The sequence below is a fragment of the Leptinotarsa decemlineata genome, unplaced genomic scaffold, assembly GCF_025532065.1.
Source record: "Leptinotarsa decemlineata unplaced genomic scaffold, Ldec_3_MD MMD2_tig00002159_RagTag_RagTag, whole genome shotgun sequence".
In the NCBI taxonomy this organism is placed as follows: Eukaryota; Metazoa; Arthropoda; class Insecta; order Coleoptera; family Chrysomelidae; genus Leptinotarsa; species Leptinotarsa decemlineata.
Window position 1 is genome coordinate 9171772 of NW_027412574.1, and position 21662 is coordinate 9193433.

Sequence of the window (21662 nt, forward strand, 5' to 3'; positions counted from 1 at the left end):
TCTCTGATAAATGAGTCCTTCAAAGAAGGCATATTTCCAGATTTTCTCAAAACATCAAAACAAAAGATCAAGAGAAAATCTTTGACTTTTTGCAGGCGTGTGATGTATTGAGCATCAAACAATTTGGATTTCAGTACAATAAGAACACAAATGAAGCAATATTTTCACTGTTATATACTGCATCCTGCGTGAATCATGAGATACTGCTGCGGAAGCTTCACCGTTACGGATTTCGAAAATTGATGGTGGCATACGATGCTTGTACTCTGATACAGAAAAATGTTTACAACCAGTACAAGCTTTCCACAGAAGGTCAAGAAGATTTGAATGGCGACGCTCGCCCTGGTCGTCCCAGCACATCTACAACCGATGGAAATGTTGAGTGATGGAAATTGTTATGAAGAATCATCGAATCACTATTAGAGAAGTTGCTGGGAATATCGGCATTTCGGTTGGCTCATGACATGCATTTTTTCGTAAATTTCGGGCATGAAGCGAATTATATTTCTCGTTCACACAAAAGGGTTTTTAAAAACTTTTTATTTGAACAGAGTAACAACTGATAACTATGAAATATAAGTACTGGCTATTACAAATCAATTGCACCTATTTATATATAAATTATTGCCGACTTTGCAGGTATCAGCAAAATAATTGATGTCGTCTTCGGGTCATCGAACAATATCCTGCTGATGTAAGAGGTTATCGAACTGTAACTTCTCTATCCCCTGGGGAAGTCTTGTAAGGGACGAACAAGACTGAAGATGATGCTTCGTGTTCGGGAACTGGTGGATCATCATTGGATGGTTCTTTTTTGTTTGCCTTTTCAATCTGTAAATTACGTATAGAATGAAGATGGTGATTGAAATGTAAATGGGAGTCATCCAGAAATGGCTATTATCAGATTGTCTGGTTTCTTCTGGGATGAGTTGTAACCTCTCTTCTTCTAGGGTCAGATGTTGTAGTTTATCCAGGGGAATCTTATCTAATTTCAATGTTTTGAATTTCAGCGAGGAATTGATGTGAGTTGTCTTGATATTTGGTAAAGTGAGGGGTTCGTCTAATATGACACTTTTGGAGTTTATGAAGGCTTCGTTGTTGGTTTTGAATTCACAACCAGGTGGAAGTTTTATCAGATGCACTCTTTCCAGAACCATAACTTTCGTACTGGAACAATGTGTAGATATCTTCGTGGCCTGTGGAAATATTCCTATGTAATGGGCTTCTGACATTTCCAGAATCAGTGTTGCATTCATCGAAACTGGAACGTGTTCACATCTTGCTTCTTCATCTGTTATTTCCAAGATCTGGGTAACACAGTCAGGGGATCTGCCAGTATCTTGGAGGAAATTTTCTTCACAAAGGTAATCCAGGCCAATTCGTTCACAAGGTGAATTTAGGTACTGGTAGAGGTAGGGACTGACTGTTAGGTAAGGAGTTGGTGGAATGATTATTGTCGAATTTTGTGTAGGAATGGGAAATAAGTGGAAGTAGGTGAATGTATCAGGAAATATTAAGGGAACATGAAGGATGAATACGATTTTATGATCCGTGTAGTAGGCGTCTATTTTGATGACGTCGTAGTATTTATGGATGTCGTCCTCCTGGTTATAGAGTAACTGGTTTTCTGAGTGGTAGGTGAGCAGTGTCCTTACGGTCCAACTCAAATCTTCGCTTTTGAGGACGCTGTTATAGACTGTATTGATCCTTGCCAGGGATACTGCCATTTCTAAGTCATTCAGTGTTTGTAAAATAACTTGAAGTATCAGGTTGATTTGATCCAATACGTTTCTGGTTTCCAGATAGTGATTGAAGTCAAAAACGAGTCTATTGAGATCGGTTTCAATTCTCTTGACTTCTATTGAGATGGTATCTTGATTATATGTTAATAGAGAGATGGTTTCATTGTAGCTTTCCATTATTCTTGTGTTTAAACTGATGTGTTGGTTCACATGACTTATTATGTTCCTTTGGTTGTTTTCTAGGGAAGCAATAGCATTCTCATATTTCCTTGCATCTTCTTGGTCCAAGTTTCCAGAAATTGTTTTGATCACACTTCCTAAGCCATCTATGAGTCCTCTTTTGGGTCTACTGAGAGGATAAAGAGTCTGTAGCTTTTCCTTGGCAGTTTTCAGTTGGTACTTCAGTTCTTGATCGAAATTTTGCAAGTTGAAGAAATAAGAGTCCCTTAGTCCGTTACGAATTGCTGTGGAGACAGCATCATATTGGGATTCTATAGCGAATATCTTTTCGTGGATGGGTTGAAGATCGTAGTAGTGGATGAAGTCGTGGGTACTAGTCTTGATCTTTGCTTGTCCCATCTTGAGGGGAAGTAGTCCTGGATTTGTCTTGAGGTTCTGGATTTCGATCTCCTGTCCTCTCGTCAGATGAAGGCTGTGAAGGGACGAAGAATTTAGTTATCTTATTAAGCAAATGTCTTATATTTTTCTTATGGACGTTTGCATTTTATGTCTCGACAGTTACTGTTTGGTCTTTTTGGATGGATTTTGGGAAGAAGGGTGGTAGCAGTTTGTTTCTTTTCACTGTTTTTCTTGTGTACACCTTGGTGCAGGGTTTGTAGGTAATAGGAGTTTCTCTTTTCTTGTTTCTCTTCTCTATGATATTTTTTTTCTATTTCTGTAAATCTTCGTTGATTTTCCTATATATTTCCTTCGTTTTTTCCCTGTGTTGTTGGACGTAGTTGTTAATCAAGGCTCGTCTTATGTCGATATCGAATGGGTCTTGACTATTGAGATGTCCGTTCAGAATATCCATAGGTTTCTGTCTTGTTGCTGAATGGATAGAGTTGTTGTATCCTAGGATGGCATAGAGTATCTGTTCTTTGATGTCTCTTTTCTTATGCGTATCTCTCAATATTCTCAAGTGCTCGATTAATGTGGAATGGAATCTCTCTACTATCCCGTTTGACTGAGGTTGTTGTTGTCCGGGTCGTTGAAAGTGTTGCATGGGTTGGTACATCCGCTGTGCTATTGATTGTTGGGCATATTGGTGATTTGCAGTTTTTTGCTGGGTCTGGAGTGGTTTCTTAGGGACTTGTGGGGGTCCAAACGTCCTTTGTAGATAACGGATATTGTTTTCTTCTTGGATGTACTGCATTGCTGTAGCCAAGTCTATCTTATGGTGGATCCCATGGGCTCTCGTAGTCCGGCTAGGAATGTTGTTAGAGCTTGTTGTTGGAAAAAGCTTTTCTTGCTGATCTTTATCGTATCATCGGCGGTGTGTAATTCGATATAGTTTGATATTGTCTTTAAAAGTCCCATGATTTTTTCGTAAAAACGTTGTGGTGTTTCGTTCTGGTCTTGTCGCAGGTTTACTAAATCTCTTGTTAAGGAATTTTCATTCCGTTGGTCGGCGAAGTTTTGGATTAGAGTTCCTTTGATGCTGTTCCAGTCACTACATCCATAAACTGAGATGACGTCTTTGGCTCTGCCTCGTAGCTTGTTGAGTAGTCCTTGTATCAATATATGGTTCTGAAAACAACCGGGGTCTTCAGTATTCCAATATTCGTTCAGAATCATTGTTGATACATTGATGAACTGGTATAATTCATTTGGGCTTCCATCGTATTCGGGTACAATCCAAAAATTCTTCAGGTCGAATTGTTTTGCCATGTTGATGGGATTTAAAGGTTGGTCAATTGTTTGAGGAATAATGGATGGGCGAGAATTGATACTTGAAGTTGAATTTGGTAAAACTAAGGTAGGGGGACGTAAAATAGTATTTGCAATTGATGAAGTTGAGTTCATTTGTGCTTACAGGATGACGATGATGGCTCGTTGCATATTCTGTCAACAAAAACTCATTTTTATGTAGATATTCCTTGACGGACGATAGTGAAGAGGTATTCTTGTCTACGGCCGGAATTCTTCCTGGAGTACTTGCTTCTCGGTGGAACTTGGTTCGGGAGAATAGTGGATAAACGTTTGAGAACAACGAGGATCTTCTAAGGACTCTTCCACTATCCTACCGACTGCGCCAATTATATTTCTCGTTCACACAAAAGGGTTTTTAAAAACTTTTTATTTGAACAGAGTAACAACTAATAACTATGGAATATAAGTACTGGCTATTACAAATCAGTTGCACCTATTTATATATAAATTATTGCCGACTTTGCAGGTATCAGCAAAATAATTGATGTCGTCTTCGGGTCATCGAACAATATCCTGCTGATGTAAGAGGTTATCGAACTGTAACTAGCGTGTGGCAGCAAAGTTATGTTTCCAAAATTGCCGAATTTTGACCAAAAAAACTGCGGAATGAGTATCACTCAGGAATTGTTGAATGACGTCAACGGCGATCTAGATTTGCTTCAAAAGATCAATTACTGGTGATGAAATGGGTATGAGTCTATGACTTCGATACCAAAATCCAATGGACCTAATGAAAGAGCCCAGGAGAGCCTAGAACAAAAAAAGCACGCCAAGTTCGATCGAATGTCAAGGTTTGGCTCACTGTGTTTTTCTATTGGTCTTTCATACCTTTTTGATAATTACAGTATCCTTAAAAAAAAAGATTTTTTCCAAAAAAAAAAAAATGAAAATTATTTGGCGCTCCGGGGCGACTTCATTGATTCCACTGGCGCATTTGATTTTTCAGCTGCAAGAAAACCTGGAAGCGTCCAAATACCAGAGCTGGAACACCCTTCCAAACGCGTGTTTCACCAACCAATTTGGCGTCTCCAGGATATAAAGGAAACTAATCAGTGAATTGATCAGTAGGAGATATAGTGAACTGATTAGTAGGAGATGAGGAATAAATCAATGAGTGAACTACTTAGTAAACTGGTTAGTTTACTTTGAGAGAGAGAGAAATATACAAATATACTTTTTTCTCCAAGAAATCATGTTCTTATTGACAAAGCATGTTAGGAAAAAAAATTGTTAAAGAGTGCTTTTTTAGATAGGTATACAAAATATTCACGAAAGTAGAAAAACCCTATACTAATCAGTTGAAAAATAAACATTTGTCAAATATAGATAAAATGAGTGGGTATATGAAAAAAAATATCATAAAAATGGAAAATAATATCCTGGCAGAGCTTCACTGTAAAATTTCTCGAGATTATAGAATGCATTTTTAATTTTAACACGTTTTCATTAGCTTCACCTGCATGCAAGTATGTTTGTTTGTTTGTTTGTAACTCTTCTTTTCACTTCATATTTATTTCCGTTTGAATGCTCGGAACCGTATTTGACATAATTATAGACATCATTGCTTGATCTATTCGCAGGCAGATGGCGCTGTACGTAACCTCCTTGATACAATTCGAACTCACTTTACATGTATTTCTTCATTTGAAAACAGTATTTTTTTCATTAACACGCCCGCCTGCTGCGTTTCTTGGGCTTGGTAGCTGATTTTCAGGCTCCCTCTCCGGAAACGGAAAATATCAGTGGTCATTTTTCTAAACAACATACGGCTGATCGATCCCAAAGTTTGAATAAAATAAATAAAGATTGGAAATACTAAAAAACACGCTTTTATAGCATACGAAACTAAAAAATGGAAAATATAGTTTGAAAAAACTGAAAAACACGCTTTTGAAGAACATCGAACTAAAAAGCTAATTTTTTTTTCAAATAAGATTAAAACAATAACGAACGGAAAATACTAGTATTAATATGAAAAAAGCATGGGCGCTTTATGTCATATTTTTTGTATATCAAGCGCCCGCGTGCGCTTTCTGATTTCGGAGGGTAAGTAATTATATATTTTTTTGTTTTCATAAATCAGAGAGTCCTCTGTCAAAGTAGATTTCGGAATAGGAAGAGGTATTTAATTTTCCGATATTTGCCTTGTAACATATTTCATTTGGCTGCTTGGTTTTGGGATATCAACTGTATTGAGGTTTTTGTATATTAGACATACATACTCTAGAATAAAAATGCAGGTGAGGATTGAAATGCCCTTGCTGATAAATAATGGTCTACAGGGTTCACGCATTCGAGCTTTGCATAGGTATCTAACTGCCCTTATTTGTAGGACAAAAACCGTAGTTATTGTTGACTATCTCCTGAAGATGTCAACTTAGTTGGTGAAACGTGCGTCGAAACGAGTTTTGTATTGCAGTTCTGGTGTTCGAAAGAAGTTCTTACTTTGCATTCAACGTCAGATGTTCTAGTTTGACCTTTTATTGCATTATCCGTAATTGATGGATTGTAAAAACTTGATTGACATCGAAGTTGAACTTTGAATAGCAATTTTTTAACGAGCCTGCAAAGATTGAACAACACGGTCGGTAGCAGGGCGGTTCGACGTGGGTGCTTTTTTCACTCAGTCAATCGGCCGATGTGTGAGTCGATGGTTCAAGCCGCAGGCTGAACGCTCGATTTTCACTTGCTCTCGTCCAACCCGTGTTAGGAATCACACGTTAAAAGGTAAGACCTCGTTAGTCCTTAGCTTGCACATGTTTCGACTTCTGAGGGTTATCGTTCGTAGGGGTACGATAGTTGATTAACAGAAAAAACATATTTTGAACAGATTTTTTTTCAACACATACGAGAAACATCTCAGAAGCTTACTGGGTGTTGGGTATAGTTTAAGAACAAACAGTATTTCTTTTTAATCTATTTGTTTCTACATTCTACATTTTTTAAAAGTACTTCTTTGGTAGATTCCGAATACAGAAAGAAATGTATGAGTTAATTTCAAAACTAATTTGATACCCAACGTTTCCACTAGTTACCCTGTATATTGGATAATATTTTCAAGGGCCCAGTACATACGTATATAAAACTTTTACACGAAACATTTTTTGATAATGTCACTTGTTCATATCAAACTTTTGATGGAAATGAGATGTGACCAGACTGTATTTTGTAATTTACTTAAATTTACACATAGTATTTTTTCATTTTCTGTATCAAAGCTTTCATATACCGTGCGGTCCATATGTATGGAATGAATTCATTTTTGTCGTTATTATGTACTATGTGAAAAAAACCTGAAACAGGTCGATTTTTATTCTCAAATTGACAATTCACAGTATGAAAATATTATTCCCCTCCAGCACCCCTTCAAAAATTTTAAATAGCAAAAGGGGTCGTGTGGCAGCTTTTTGGGAAGGGATTTTTAGTACTCTGTTCAGCAATATAAAGTTTTTTAAGTTTGATGCAATCATAACTGAGAAAATTAATTTTTACAATTAAATTAAATGTTCAAAATGACCACCATTATTCACTTCTTGACAATAACCTGATCTAATAAACAGACCATCCCTGTAACACGCTCCTTACTAACCTTGAATCCTGGAAAAAATCTTTGAAGATACTAAAATATTAGACAAAAAGCCAAATAAACAATTAATATGAATCTAGTAGGCTGCTGTCATTTAGGTATTTAAAGTTATTAAAAGACGTTAGTATAATATTTGTGGGCGTATTAAAATTAATTATGGCTCATTTGTCCGAGACTCAAAGAATAGACATTTTAATTATGCTTAGTTGTGGTAATAAAACAAGAACTCAAAAGGAGGTTTGTGAAATGTTCAATAATAAATACTCTGGTCAACACGTGTCGCAGTCTACAGTTAGCGAAATTGAAAAAAAGTTTCGTGAAAGTGGACATGTACAAAATATTGGAAAACCAGGTAGAAATGTTCAATTTACTGATGAAAAAAAGTTGGATGTTCTTCTAGAGATTGGGGAAAACCCGCATAAGATAACTCGAGAACTCGCCGCCGACAATGATGTAAGTAAATCATCTACTTTGAGAGTTTTGCATAAAGAAAAATACCACCCTTACAAAGTTCAGTTGGTTCAGGAGTTGAATGAAGATGATCCTGATAGAAGGCAAGAATTCTGTGAATTGATGATGGACAGAATGAACGCAGATTTGCAGTTTATAAACAAAATAGTGTTTTCTGATGAAGCGACGTTTCATTTAAACGGAACAGTTAACAGACAGAACTGTAGATATTGGAACAGAGAAAATCACCACTCGATGTGTGCGACTCACACTCAATATCATGAAAAAGTTAACGTTTGGGCTGGTATCGTTAACAATGAAATTATTGGCTTTTATTTTTTTGAGGGCACTGTTAATGGTGAGGTTTATTTAGATTTTTTGATTAACTTTTTGGTGCCTACATTACAAATACATTTTCCTGATGTCAATCATCCAAATGAGATAGATCAAACTATTTACTACCAACAAGACGGAGCTCCACCGCATTTTGCACGTACAGTTAGAAATTATTTAAATGAGGTTTTGCCCAATAGGTGGATTGGAAGACGTGGAACGATCGAATCGCCGGCTAGATCCCCCGATTTGACTCCTCTCGATTACTTCTTATGGGGTTATTTAAAATCAAGAGTATATTTTAATAGACCAAACAATATTGCTGATTTGAAAGTTAGGATAACGGAAGAAATTAACAAAATAACCCCCGAGGTCATTGTTATATATTGGGTAACTTAGTGGACTGTTTTAATAGGTCTTTGAAAATTATCGAGTAGTTCGTTCTTTTCAGTGGTGCTAATGAATGAGAATTAACTAACAATAATAATGATATCAAAGAGAGAGAATTTAACGTGTCTGTGATTTCCTTACCTTGATTTTGGTCACAACGGCACTTGAGGAATCGGTGAATAGAGAGAAAGAGATAAGAAACTGCACTTTTCCAGTACAACTGCAGTTTTCTCGAGCACTTTCGGTTCTTTCTCCGGAATCGAACCTTTTGTCTATATGTTCTTCCTCTCGCGGCAGACAGAAAACCACAGTCTTCTCGCGATAAGAATTAACACAAAAAAAAATGAAAACAAAAACTCTACTTAATCAGACAAACACACTATACAGGGAGGTGGTGACGATACAGTCATAAAAAATTCTGTACGAGATTTCCAAAATCGCTTCGGTTATTGTCAAGAAGTTGATGGTGGTCATTTTGAATATTTAATTTAATTGTAAAGTACATTGAAAAATACATTCTAAATATTATGTGGCATTATTATCTTCATTCTACGAACAGTTTTGTGATACCTAGAGACATTATCAAAATTTTACATCCTAAACATCAATTATTCCAGTTATGAATACACCAAACTTAAAAAACTCCATATTGCTGAACAGAGAACTGAAATCCCTTTCCAACAAGGTGCTACACGACCCCCTTTGCTATTCAAAATTTTCGAGGGGGTGCTTATAATTCAGGAGGGGTGCTGAAGGGGGATAATATTTTCATACTGTAAATTGTCAGTTTAGAAATAAAAATCGACCTGTTTCAGGTTTTTTTCACATAGTACATAATAACGCTAAAAATGAATTTATTCCATACATATGAACCGCACTGTATAATAGTGTTAGGATCTCCAAGTAGCACTCTTCTTTTTCTCATGTCACTATCACACCACGAAGCTGTATTGCTCAATTCTGAACGATATGACACTCACTCACCCAGTATATAACTTCTACAAGCCGTTGGAGCGGTTCGGAAAACTGTCAAATTTTTTCCCCTTTCACGTTGACCGCACACCATACATAATCGCATAACTTCCGCCATGATAGAAATTCCAGTAAGGCACAAGAAGAAGGCAGGCAAAATATCCATAATCAAGGAATGCGGAGTGGTGTTCAAGAGATATATGCTCGACAAATAGTATCCGCCAGCGAATACATTTTCGAAACAAACCGAAGAAATCCTCGTACAAGGTGATAAGGATTCCTGAAAGGGTAATTGCCTTCACATGTATGGCATTCTTTTCATGATTCGTCCACTTGAATGCGATGAAACAGTTCCGAGGTGGATTTCTACGGGAGCAAGAGGGTACTGAATACGATTTCGTAGTTTTCTTCGTGAATTTGCTTTGATAAATCATTTCCAAGTAAAAGGCTATCCCAGTTTTCAACAAGCATAATGCTATTTTTCAATTTTTTTTGTGACTGAAAGGGAAGATGAAAAATTTTGACGGTTTTCTACCCCCTTTTCTCATCACTCACCTCTCAGGACTCTCAATTGTTCATCAAAACTTCATAGTTTCATAATGAGGGGAGTTCATTTATGAAAACAATCTCAAATGAAGTACACAATGAAATTGAAAAAAAATTCAGAACGATCACAAACTGTATATCTGAAAACTGAAAGTAACACGTTGCAAAATGAGAATCAAAACTTCCTGATTTCATACCTAACTTTATTATAAAAAATCTACAATTCTATCTGATGGAGTTTATAAGTGAGTTTTCAGAGTTCAATTCCTTCAGATCATGTGGCAGGATACCCCTTTTTGAGAACAGTGTTTTGCACTCTTCTTCAGCCACATCACTCGTGCCTTCATTATCGACTTTTCTGCTGCTGGTGTTTTTGTCCGAATTCTGATGTTGATGAATTCCGTAATTTTTCTTCTTAGGCACTCTCACTTGAACACGTATGTTGAATAAAAGTAATATAACTTCCTGTGTATTAGAATGGTATTATTGCACTTCATGAAAGATAAATATTGAGAATAGTGGAAATATAAAAACGAATCTTTCAATAATTTCCATTTTTCAACAAAATTATCTGACAATACCACGAGAGCAACCTGTATGATGAAACCAGCAGTTCGTAGGACGATTGGTTTTACCTATTGCTGATTGCTCGATTGGTATTGCTAAAAAAAAAACAATGTTTGAGTTAATAAAAAAGGACATTAATCTGAGAAAATTTTTATGTCGAGTGGTATTCGTAAAGATTATTTCCTGAAATATTTGAATGCATCCATATTTCAACAAAATATCAAATCTCCAATTAAATAAATGTCATAACTTGAATACCAAAAAATGTTCGAATAATGAACAGAGTACGTAAATAACTGAAGTCGTATTTGTCAACAATAGTCGATTTGCCTGAATTGGACTGAAAAGTTCGTAGGATAACATAGAAATAGCTATTTATGAAATGAGTGTTGGAAGTAAGGTTTTACTTTGTGAGTGAAAAAGTTTGCGAAACGAACGTAGCAAGTTGAATTTCACGAACAAAATAAAACTTACTTTTAACACAAATAGCATACAAAGTCTTTTGTACAATTGCCCTGTTTTCATAATAAATCAGATAAATTAATTATTTCTATAAAACCACATTTTGATATCTCTTGTCAGTTAACTATTTTCATGTTATCGCATTTTCTGTGAACTGGCTATGTCATGTGACGCCGAATCACCTCGTTACCAACAAACAGAAATGTTTACAGCTCACGCGTTTTATTAAAGTCGCATTTTAGCAGGGGAGCCCACGATGCAAAATGGGGATTTACTCGAGCGTCGTTGAGACATATTAGGTTGCAAAGGTTAGATGATAAGAAGAAAAAAATGTTATATAATATATACCTTTTCATCGGTGGGGGAAGCGACTATGGATTTTTGAATATGTAAAAAATACTGTTGCATGGACATACTCGAGCGCGTCAGATATTGATAGCATCAATGTCCTACGTATTTTTAATAATGTTGGTATGTTAATCTGATCGTTTGCATGATGGTATGATGATATAAAATGGTTGTACGTAAGGGTTAAAAGTGAAAAGAAAAAAAATTCAATCAAGCGCGTCAGATTTTCTAAGGGGGTGTTAAGTACAACATAAAAAAGCTCGCATTCAATAATCCGACGATTTCGATCTGACGCAAACTCGCGGCAGATTAAGATATATATGGTTCGTCTTTATGTTTTAGACGTGCTCTCTCATAATCTGACGATTATCTGTAAGGATTCGCTTAATCTGACAAAAACAATATTATTTCTTTTTTTTTTTTTTTAATTCATCGAACTCAATCAATTGAAAAGCTCAGGAAATAGCATGCGAATAAATAAGTGTATGTTTTTTTAATAGAAAACTTGTATTTATAAGAAAATAATTTTGAAAAATGCTCAAAAAAATTTAATTTTTTATAATCAATTGAATAATTAATGAAGAAAAGAGAAATTAAACTTTCTATGTTTTTACCACTTTCATTTGTAACTAATTGCAGTTTCGTCCTATATGGACATTTTCAAACTTATTTATTGTATAAGTTTTGAAAATGTCCTTATAGGACGAAACTGCAGTAACGTTAGTTACAAGTAAAAGTGGTAAAAAACATATAAAGTTTATTTTCTCTTTTCTTCATTATGATTTCCTACCACGTAGTAACGGCTATATCCATCTATTAATTGATTAATTGATCTTCATCTTCATCACGAACGAGTCTCTGTGATCAGCTGTGATGGCGTCATGGGAACAGAATTCAGAGTGGGGACGGAGTGAGAGAGTAATAGATAGAGAAAAAGTGAATAGAGAATAGAGGAATAGAAACTCGGAGAGGGAAATGTAGGTATCACACAGCTGCACGCATTAAACTTTATCGACGAATTTTTGTTATTTCGGCTTGTGGAAATCGTCAGATTATATATTTTTCGTTATCCTTGAATTATTTCCTTCAAAATGAAAAAAAATCAGCTACGCTCGAGAATGTCAAAATGACGTTATTTTTTTACAACTTTGCTGCCCTGCCCTTCCTCTACGTCACTCTCAAATTGTCATTTTACTGGAATATACACTTTTCAGCAGGTGATTAACTCATCCTACCTTGATCTGACGCGCTCGAGAATTTCTGGTGATCAATTTTTTTTTAATAATCTGATCCTTCATGCCTCACAGGCGGCCTTATATATGGGGCTCATATTTGGTGAAGGTACTTAACCGGGTACAAGGTATCCCCCTGTATATTAATCTCCCGCGCTTTAGTAAATACCGAAGTCCTCGCTTGGGCTAACCTATTATTTGAAGCTTACCAACAAAATGGCAAAATGGAGTGCCTAGAAGATGACAGTACTACCAACTGGCGAAAGCGCTCGCAGATAATTAATAGAAGATATAAAGCCTTGCCAAAAAGCAATGCTTTATCAACACAATAGATTCCCTTTTTTTTCAAAATTAACAAAAGTTGCTTCACTCAAAATGTTCTATCCCACAAACTAATAGTCCGACAGCTGTGAAGTCTGTGTGTTAGCCTACGAACTTTTCAATCACGCGGCTAGATGCAACACTAAAACGTCGCGTACTCTATTCGATTATACAGTGTATTCCATTAAAAACGAGCCACCCTGAATAACTTCTGTTGCACTTATGATGCACTGTTTGAAACCTTTGGTGTAGTAATGAATATTACTGTAGTTTTTTCCCAAAACCAAATCGTTATTTTTAACACCTCGACACGTGTTTCAAAGAGGAAGATTAAAACTGAAACTTTGAAACTTTGAAGACGATCACTTGGTGATCGAAACACGTGTCGAGGTGTTAAAAATAACGATTTGGTGTTGGGAAAAAACTCCAGTAATATTAGTTAACTTATGATGCAATGATTTCCAGGAAAAATAAAAAAAAAACACATTAACAATAGTATAAAGAGGGACACATTTTGACATATTCACATTTAATGTTACTTCTCCTATCGCACACCCAAAGTATGTCACCAATTTTTTCAAATAGATCACCCTATATTGTTTCGCATTATCAGATGTCCCATGATGAGCAAATTTCAACAAAGTATAAAACATATGGTCTCAAGCTCATGGTTCAGAAGCTACAAATTATGTGAGTTGAAAACGAGCCACCCTGAATAAACTTTTGGAACAATGATTTTCAGGAAAAATAAAAAAACACCTCAACTCTAGAATACAGAGGGACACATTTTGACATATTCACATTTGAACTAGCTTTCCCTATCGCACCCCCAGAGTATGTCACCATTTTTTTTAAATAGATCATTGTTTTGCATTATCAGATGTTCCATGATGAACAGATTTAAACAAAGTAGAATACATTATAGTCTGAGGTTCATAATTTGGGAGTTAAAAAATTATTTGAGTTGAAAGCGAGCCACCCTGAATAACTTTTGAAACAATGATCTGCAGGAAAAATAAAAAAACAGGTCAACAATTATACAGGAAGCCACATTTTGAAATATTTGTTCTAGAGATAAATATGAAAGCAATAAATCATAAAAAGAGATTTTTTATTAATTCTTGAATCAAAATCTGATGACTGAACCATGAGAAGAAATAAATTTCTTTAGTAAATGTTCAAAAACGTTTCCAACAACTTCCATACAATGGTACGAACGAGCTTCCATTGCCGCCCTCACATAATTGAGAATCTCGGAAATTATTTCTCTGCAATACCTCATGATATTATTTCTCAAATCTTCCAATGTTGTTGATTCTCTCTCATACAGTTTGGACTTCAAATGACCCCATAAAAAGAAATGTACAGGAGTGAGATCCAAAGACCTTGGTAGCCATTCTGTAGGACCTCTTCTGCCAATCCAGTGACCAGGTAAATGATCATCCAAAAATTGTTGCACTGCAGCTGCATAATGGGGAGGTGCACCATCCTGCTGAAGAAAAACTATTTCGTTTTCGAATAAATTTATAACCTTCTCAATTTCCCTATTGATGCACGGTATTATTCGATTCTCCAACATATCCAAATATTCATCACTAGTCAAATTACCATCGATATTGAAGGTCCTATGATGTGGTCACCTAAAATTCCTGCTGACACATTCAGGTTTTGAGATCGTTGGGTATGAACTTGACGGTATACAGGGTGTTCCTTAAACACATGCTAATATTTGAGGAGGTAATTCTTAGACCCATTTTAAGAAAAAAACTTTCTATGGACGTATGTCCTAAACGCCTTAACTTTTGAGATACAGGATGGCAAAGTTTTCAAAAATAATCAGTTTTTTAATAATAACTGAGATAATTTTGTAGACATCTTTGGCATATTTGGTACATATGTTCCATGCCTCAAGGCGCATTTTCTGATGTACACAAATTTGTATTTTTTCAAACAGTGGCATCCCTACGGGTTTCGCATTGAATATTTTTGGGGAAAAAGTACTACGCCAATGCTTTCTTTTCAAAATAAAATCATTTTCAAAATCCTCATTTATTTTTGAGAAAATTTGATCTGGTATTTCTTTATTCGACGCATGATTTTCACTCAAAAAAATTAAAATCGACAAAAAGCAAATTAAGAAATTAGATCAATTCTAAAATGAATGAGAATCTGAAAATTGCTTCATAACGCATTACCAATTCCCTAATAATATTTGAAAACATAATCTGCAAAAAAATAAATTTTTTGACAAAAACGAGTTTTATTTTATTTTGTGACAGTAAGTCTAAACGAATAGCACAAATTTGTTAATTAGTAATAATACCAAAACTGATTATAAAAATTGTTGGAAGTGGCCACCTGCACTTAGTATGCATGCTTCCGCCCTTCTACGCATGGAATTACGCATCCGTTCAAATATTCCCGGCGTATTTCGTATAGTTTCACACGAGGCAACTATTCGCTCTCCTAATACACTGTTTTATATACAAGAGTTTTGAGGTGACCCCATAAAAAAAAATCTAAACTGTTGAGATCGGGGGATCTTGCTGGCCATTGCTGAGGTCCTCCGCGACCTATCCAACGATTAGGATAAACTGTATTTGAATGGTTTCGGACAATTACACTGAAATGAGCAGGGCCGCCATCGTGCATGTACCATATTCGATTCCTTAACGCAAGTGGCACATCTTCCAATAACCCAGGTAAGTCTTCTTCGAGAAAGTGTAAATAAGAACGACCATCAAGGCGTCCTGGTAGAAAAAATGGGCCTATTAGTTGATCACCTATAATTCCTGCCCATACATTAACCGAAAATTGGTGTTGGAAATGGGTTTCGGTTATTGCATGGGGATTTTCTTCAGCCCACACATGATCGTTATGGAAATTTTGAATGGCATTCCGAGAAAAATTTGCTTCGTCTGTGAACAAAATTTGTGTCTCAAACTGCGAATTTACTGCAATACTTTGTAGATACCACTGACTGAAGTTCACACGCTGTGGAAAATCTCTGGGGAGTAATGCCTGCACTCTTGAAATATGGTATGGGTATAACAAAAAATTAACCAAAATACGCCAAACAATTTGATGACAAATATCCAGAGTTTTAGCGATCTTCCTCGTACTCGTCTCAGGATGTTCCTCAATTTCTTGCAGCACCGCTTCCTCAATTTCAGGAGTTCTTACTACACGAGGTCTACCTTCCGGAATCCCTTTCTTGAAACTACCAGTTTCTCCAAGTCAACGATGAATATTTGAAAAGGTTCGGCTATCTGGTAAGGCACGATTAGGATATCTTTCCTGATAAATGCGCCTGGCTTCTGTTGCATTACCATCGACAAGGCCATATTAATGCATTTGCGCCATTTTCGCATTCGTATAATTTACCATATTTAGTGATATTCAGAAAAACAGCGGACTACCAAAATAACTTCAATAACACTTCAAAATCAATCAAAACGCGCTGTGACAGTTTTTAACACCAACACCTTACTTTAAACCAACATCAATATTAGCTACTGACGTTTGTACATACACAGAATTAGTTTTTTATTGCTATGGTGGGTACGCTGTTTTTTCTGCTTTTAATCTTTAAAAGAAATCACATATCGACAAACTCCATATTTCCAAGAGGTGCAGTAAATAAATTCTGCTACACGTCATTTATTCCAGGATAACTAAATTTATGTTTTCAAAAATTATTAAGCGGTGCTGCGTTATGACGTAATTTTAATTGAGAACAGTGCATCTGATAACAAACAAATACCTTTTAGATCCTCAATTATTTTGCAACAAATCTGATCTCTTAGTTTGCTTTCAGTCGATGCACGATACCACATCAGATTTTTAAGGAAGTTATCCTTAAGTAAAGCGATTTTTAATTTTTTGAGCGAAAACCATGCGTCGGACAAAGAAAACCCAGCAAATCAAATGTGCTAAAAAATGTATGGAGATTTTAAGAATAATTTTTAATTCAAGATAAAGCAGTGGCGTAGTATTTTTTCGCCAAAAATAAACATTTCAAAACTCGTACGTACGCCACTGGCAGAGAAAATTAAGAAAATGCGCCTTGAGGCATGGAACATATGTACCAAATATGCCAAAGATGTCTACAAAATTATCTCAGTTATTATTAAAAAACTGATTATTTTTGAAAACTTTGCCACCCTGTATCTCAAAAGTTAAGGCGTTTAGGACATATGTCCATAGGACATTTTTTCCTTAAAATGGGTCTAAGAATTACCTCCTCAAATTTTAGAATGTGTTCAAGGAACACCCTGTATATGAGGATTTGAATTACTCCAATATCGTACATTTATTCCTGGATGATTATCATTGAATATACGGGCGGCAGCTCTGGTAGTACAAATTCACTATTTCAATCCGTACTCGAAATGTATAAATCATTGCTTCTCAAGAATTCACAAAAACAGAAAAACCAATTGCAACTCCACCTGATAAGTAATCGTTATTGTAGAATGAGACAAATACAAATAAAAGAGAATATCGAAATACAACTTAACTAGGCAAAATAAGACTTTTTTGAAGTATACTTCACAAAAACACCTATGAAACCAAGATAACAGATTGCACAGAAGTTCATTCAGGATGACTCGTTTTCAACTCAAATAATTTTTAACTCCCAAACTATGAACCTCAGACCATAATGTATTCTACTTTGTTTAAATATGTTCATCATGGAACATCTGATAATGCAAAACAATTGATCTATTCAAAAAAATGGTGACATGCTCTGGGGGTGCGATAGGGAAAGCTAGTTCAAATGTGAATATGTTAAAATGTGTCCCTCTGTATTCTAGAGTTGAGGTGTTTTTTTATTTTTCCTGAAAATCATTGTTCCAAAAGTTTATTCAGGGTGGCTCGTTTTTATCTCACATATTTTGTACCTTCTGAATCATAAGCTTCAGACCATATGTTTTATACTTTGTTGAAATCTGCTCATCATGGAGCATCTGATTATGAGAAACAATATAGAGTGATCCATCAAAAAAATTGGTGACATGCTCTGATTATGCGATAGGGGAAGTAACATCGAATGTAAATATGTGAAAATGTCTCCTGTGTACTATGGTTGACGTGTTTTTTTTATTTTTCCTGCAAATCATTGTACCGAAAGTTTTTCATGGTGGCTCGTTTTAAATGGAATGCACTGTATACGTTGAAATTCAGAAAAACGTTTCCGTTATAATCAGAAATTAGAATTCGTTTCATTATACGAGTAAGTTTCGATTGCGATTTCTAAATTTCATATATAAATTGTTGGTATTCAAGAAGGAGCTTTTATTGATTGATGGGTTGTTGTCCTATTTTCGAGAAATTATGTGAATCAAAAAAATGTGGCAATTCATTTTTCAATTCGGTCTCTTGTATCTGAACATTGTTTTGGTAAGTTTTAGTTGATTTACATATTCATTTTAGTTGTCTCAGTGAAGTTAGTATTTACTTATTGTCATAGTCATAATGTCAAATCAAACATCTGAATTTCTGTAGAAGCATTTGTGCAAAGTTTCAATATTTAGTCACAATTTTATCTGGATATTTGATACCATTGATTCAATTTGATCAGGACAGATACAGTGATTTAAATTACGAAAATCATGCAAAGCTATGCTCCGAGAGTTACGTTTAGTTCGGAAATAATGACACCTAGGTGCTATTTTCATAGTTGTCAGTTTTATCGCTGTTGGAAAAAAATGTTTCATCGCTGTGAAACTTTGTTTTGGTTACCTAGCTTTCATTTTAATCATCATCTTATCGGTTTGAAGGAAATTCTGGCAGATAAATGTGGGTTGGAATTTTTCTTGAGGTTTGAGAACCACCATCATCTTGAAAAAGAACCAATGAACCCTCTGTTAAGGGCTCAAATTCGACTAGAATATTCTTTATCCCTCATCCAAACTAACATATTATATGTGAAATTGAGTTTCATGTATTACAATGTTGAATACTGGAATTTGGTATCCCGTACAATTTTCATCAAAACTTTTGCAAGATCTTCGTAAGGTGCTCAGCTGATTGTCTATTGATCTGAAATCGCGCAAGGATACAAGTTGGATTTCTTGTTTCCATGCCAATGTCACAGATCAGCACAGGTTAGTATCATTCTTAGGTATTCCTTTATGCAGTGGTAACTCAAGAGGAACAAAATATTTCAAGCTCCGCCTGCCAACTATTACAAATATGCTGAAGGTGAGGACGGTAAATCACAGCCTACTAGTTTTCGCACTTTCTCGAGTTCAAATCGGTATGCGCCATCTCTGATGTGCTAAGAGTAATTAGTAGAAAAGATTGTTGCATAGCAGAGGGCTTGTACCGAATGAATAGATAAATTTGGAATTTTTCGAGATAACATAAACAACGGGAAAGTGAGAGTTGTTAGATTTTTGTCGTTATCCAACAGATATGACCGACATAAGAATTATTACTCACATTTACTTGCACAGTATGTACACATACACGTATTAAATTGGAGAGCTGTGAAGGTAGTCAATATAATTCTTCAACGATTATAAGGCTGATATAAATAATAAAAATCAGTTGGGCTGAAAAGTTCATAGGTTAACAAAGAAAAAAATCTTTTTGATAAAATTTGATTATATTATTGAATGAAGTTGCCTTCTAGAGCCATACAATGATTATGCCCGTCATACAATTTTTTACAGCATGTTTATACTACGATTAGTCGTTAGCTTTCTTTTGTTAAGGAAAAACCACAAGCACTACAGGAAAATCCTCAAGGCGCTTTGAGGGCGGTGCCTGTGCGAAATTACCGATTCCTATAAGATTTGAATAGTTGGAGATTGAATCCATTTGGAAAAACGTTCTCAGGAAGTTCGTTCCACATAAACGCAGTTCTACATATGAAATAGTTCTTAAACAGTAAAGTTTGAGTTGTACTGAGTTAAACCTCAAAACGATGAGCGGTCCGTCGCGTATTTCTGATATGTATCGCTCGTGGTGGAATTGAACACCTCCCGTGAAAGTATCTATGAAAGAGAGACAAATCTCAAACCTTACTTCGATGTTCCAGGTCCCAAGGTCGCAAATGATGTTCGCGTCTCCAATCAGGAGGATGGTTTTTTTCTGGATGGAATCCAGCAGCTTCAGGGTAAGCTTAGGGGCGGGCTCCATACATGAGAACAATTCTCCAAAGAAGGTCTGATCTGAGCTTTATAAAGCATCAAAAGTGGCTGAGGTGTGTACAGTTTTCTGGTTCAGATAGCATTTGAAAAGCAGCTTCTGCAATTTTAGCGACATGATTGTGCCAAGATATATTGGTGTCCATTTTGAACCCCAACAAATTTATCGAAGCAGGAAGGGGAATTATCTGTCTTGACATGATCATACCCGGTTCGGAGACATTTATCTTTTCAGAGAAAACTGATGCTTGGGTCTTTGTGGCTAAGATATGCAACCTCTTGCTGTCGGTGAAGATGTGTATCCGCAGCCGATGTCCTGGAATCCAAATCAAATAACGAGACAAGTGTGCTGTCGTCAGCATAGCAATATATTGGATTCTTGATTTTTTTCCAATAAGTTGTTGATATACAATGAAAAAAGGGTTGGGGACAATTTCTATAATCTCCAGTGTTGAATTTTTATAGTTGGCATCCCCGTTCATGCAATAACCTTCCCATCCAACTTAGCTAGAAACTCCTTATGTAACCACGTCTTCAGATTTCAAATGTATTTGTTAGCTTTTATACTTGATAATGGGATAAACTAGTGAAAATTAGTCAAAAGTGTTTTCATTCATTTTATTGAAGTAATCTTGAATTTTCACAAAATAAATAAGGCGTCAATTACACAAATTGTGTCATCTTGTAACTAATAGTAATGACCAGTGATGAAATTCACCCAAACGCATCTCTGAAACAAAAATGGGAACTTAACCTTCAAATTTGTTGACAACCAACAAGGAATACCGAAGTAATAATAAACTTTTTTCACACACATGTCGCAACGGTTTGTCAGATTGCTTAAATACATTTTGTTGATAATTCGAATTGTATGGTGTGGAAGGGGATTATTATTTGCATGAAATATTCAAGGCAACTAACGTATAGATTCAAAGTCGTATCTGTCTGATTAGATTTCCAATTGCTACGTTACATGTGACCATTATTTTAAAAATAAAAATTGGTATAATCAGCTATCCTTAGAAGATAGACATATGCCATCGCGGATTTTGTGTAGAATAAGAGAAGGAGAACAATATATAGTGAATCATCTGTCTGTAGAGTACGGAGGGTGAGTGTAAGCCCACGCACTTAGGCCACATGTGACCCATTGTACATCTCCTTTATATCGGCAGGTGTAGGCCAAGACTCGCCGAACACACACTCTCTTATTGACGATAACTCCGGGCACTCGCAAAGGACATGCCTGACAGTCTCATCTTCCTGTTCACACATCCTGCATAGAGGTGTGTCCACTAGCCCCATATTATGTAGGTGTTTCCTTAGCTGACAGTGGCCAGTCAGAAATCCTACTGTAAGGCGTAGATTTTTCCTGGTCATCGCCAGATATTTCTTCGGCGCCAGCTTCCCAGGGTCGCCCAAGGTGATCCTGGCAAGATTACATCCTTTGATTTCATCCCATCTCTTTAGAGATTGAGCATGGGTGTAACTTTTGACTAGTTCCGCAATTGTCGAAGTCATCAGGCCGTGGATGTAGTGAATCATATTGCTACATCTAAAAAGGATAAGGCAGCGTTTCGATGAAAACTTGTACGGGTATTAACGCCGCCCCGCCTTCGTGAGG

At 35.9% G+C, this 21662-nt stretch overlaps 1 protein-coding gene across 1 annotated transcript; it reads right to left on the minus strand.

Annotated features, from left to right (window-relative positions):
• Positions 1-3131: 3131 nt before the first annotated feature.
• On the minus strand, positions 3132-3632 carry LOC141482949 (uncharacterized). Its single transcript, XM_074176992.1, has one exon. The coding sequence runs from the start codon at positions 3630-3632 to the stop codon at positions 3132-3134; it is 501 nt and encodes a 166-aa protein (XP_074033093.1).
• Positions 3633-21662: the final 18030 nt, after the last annotated feature.

Excerpts from the sequence above, each read along its gene's own strand:
- LOC141482949 (XM_074176992.1), bottom strand. The coding sequence starts at position 3,632 with ATGGCAAAACAATTCGACCTGAAGAATTTTTGGATTGTACCCGAATAC.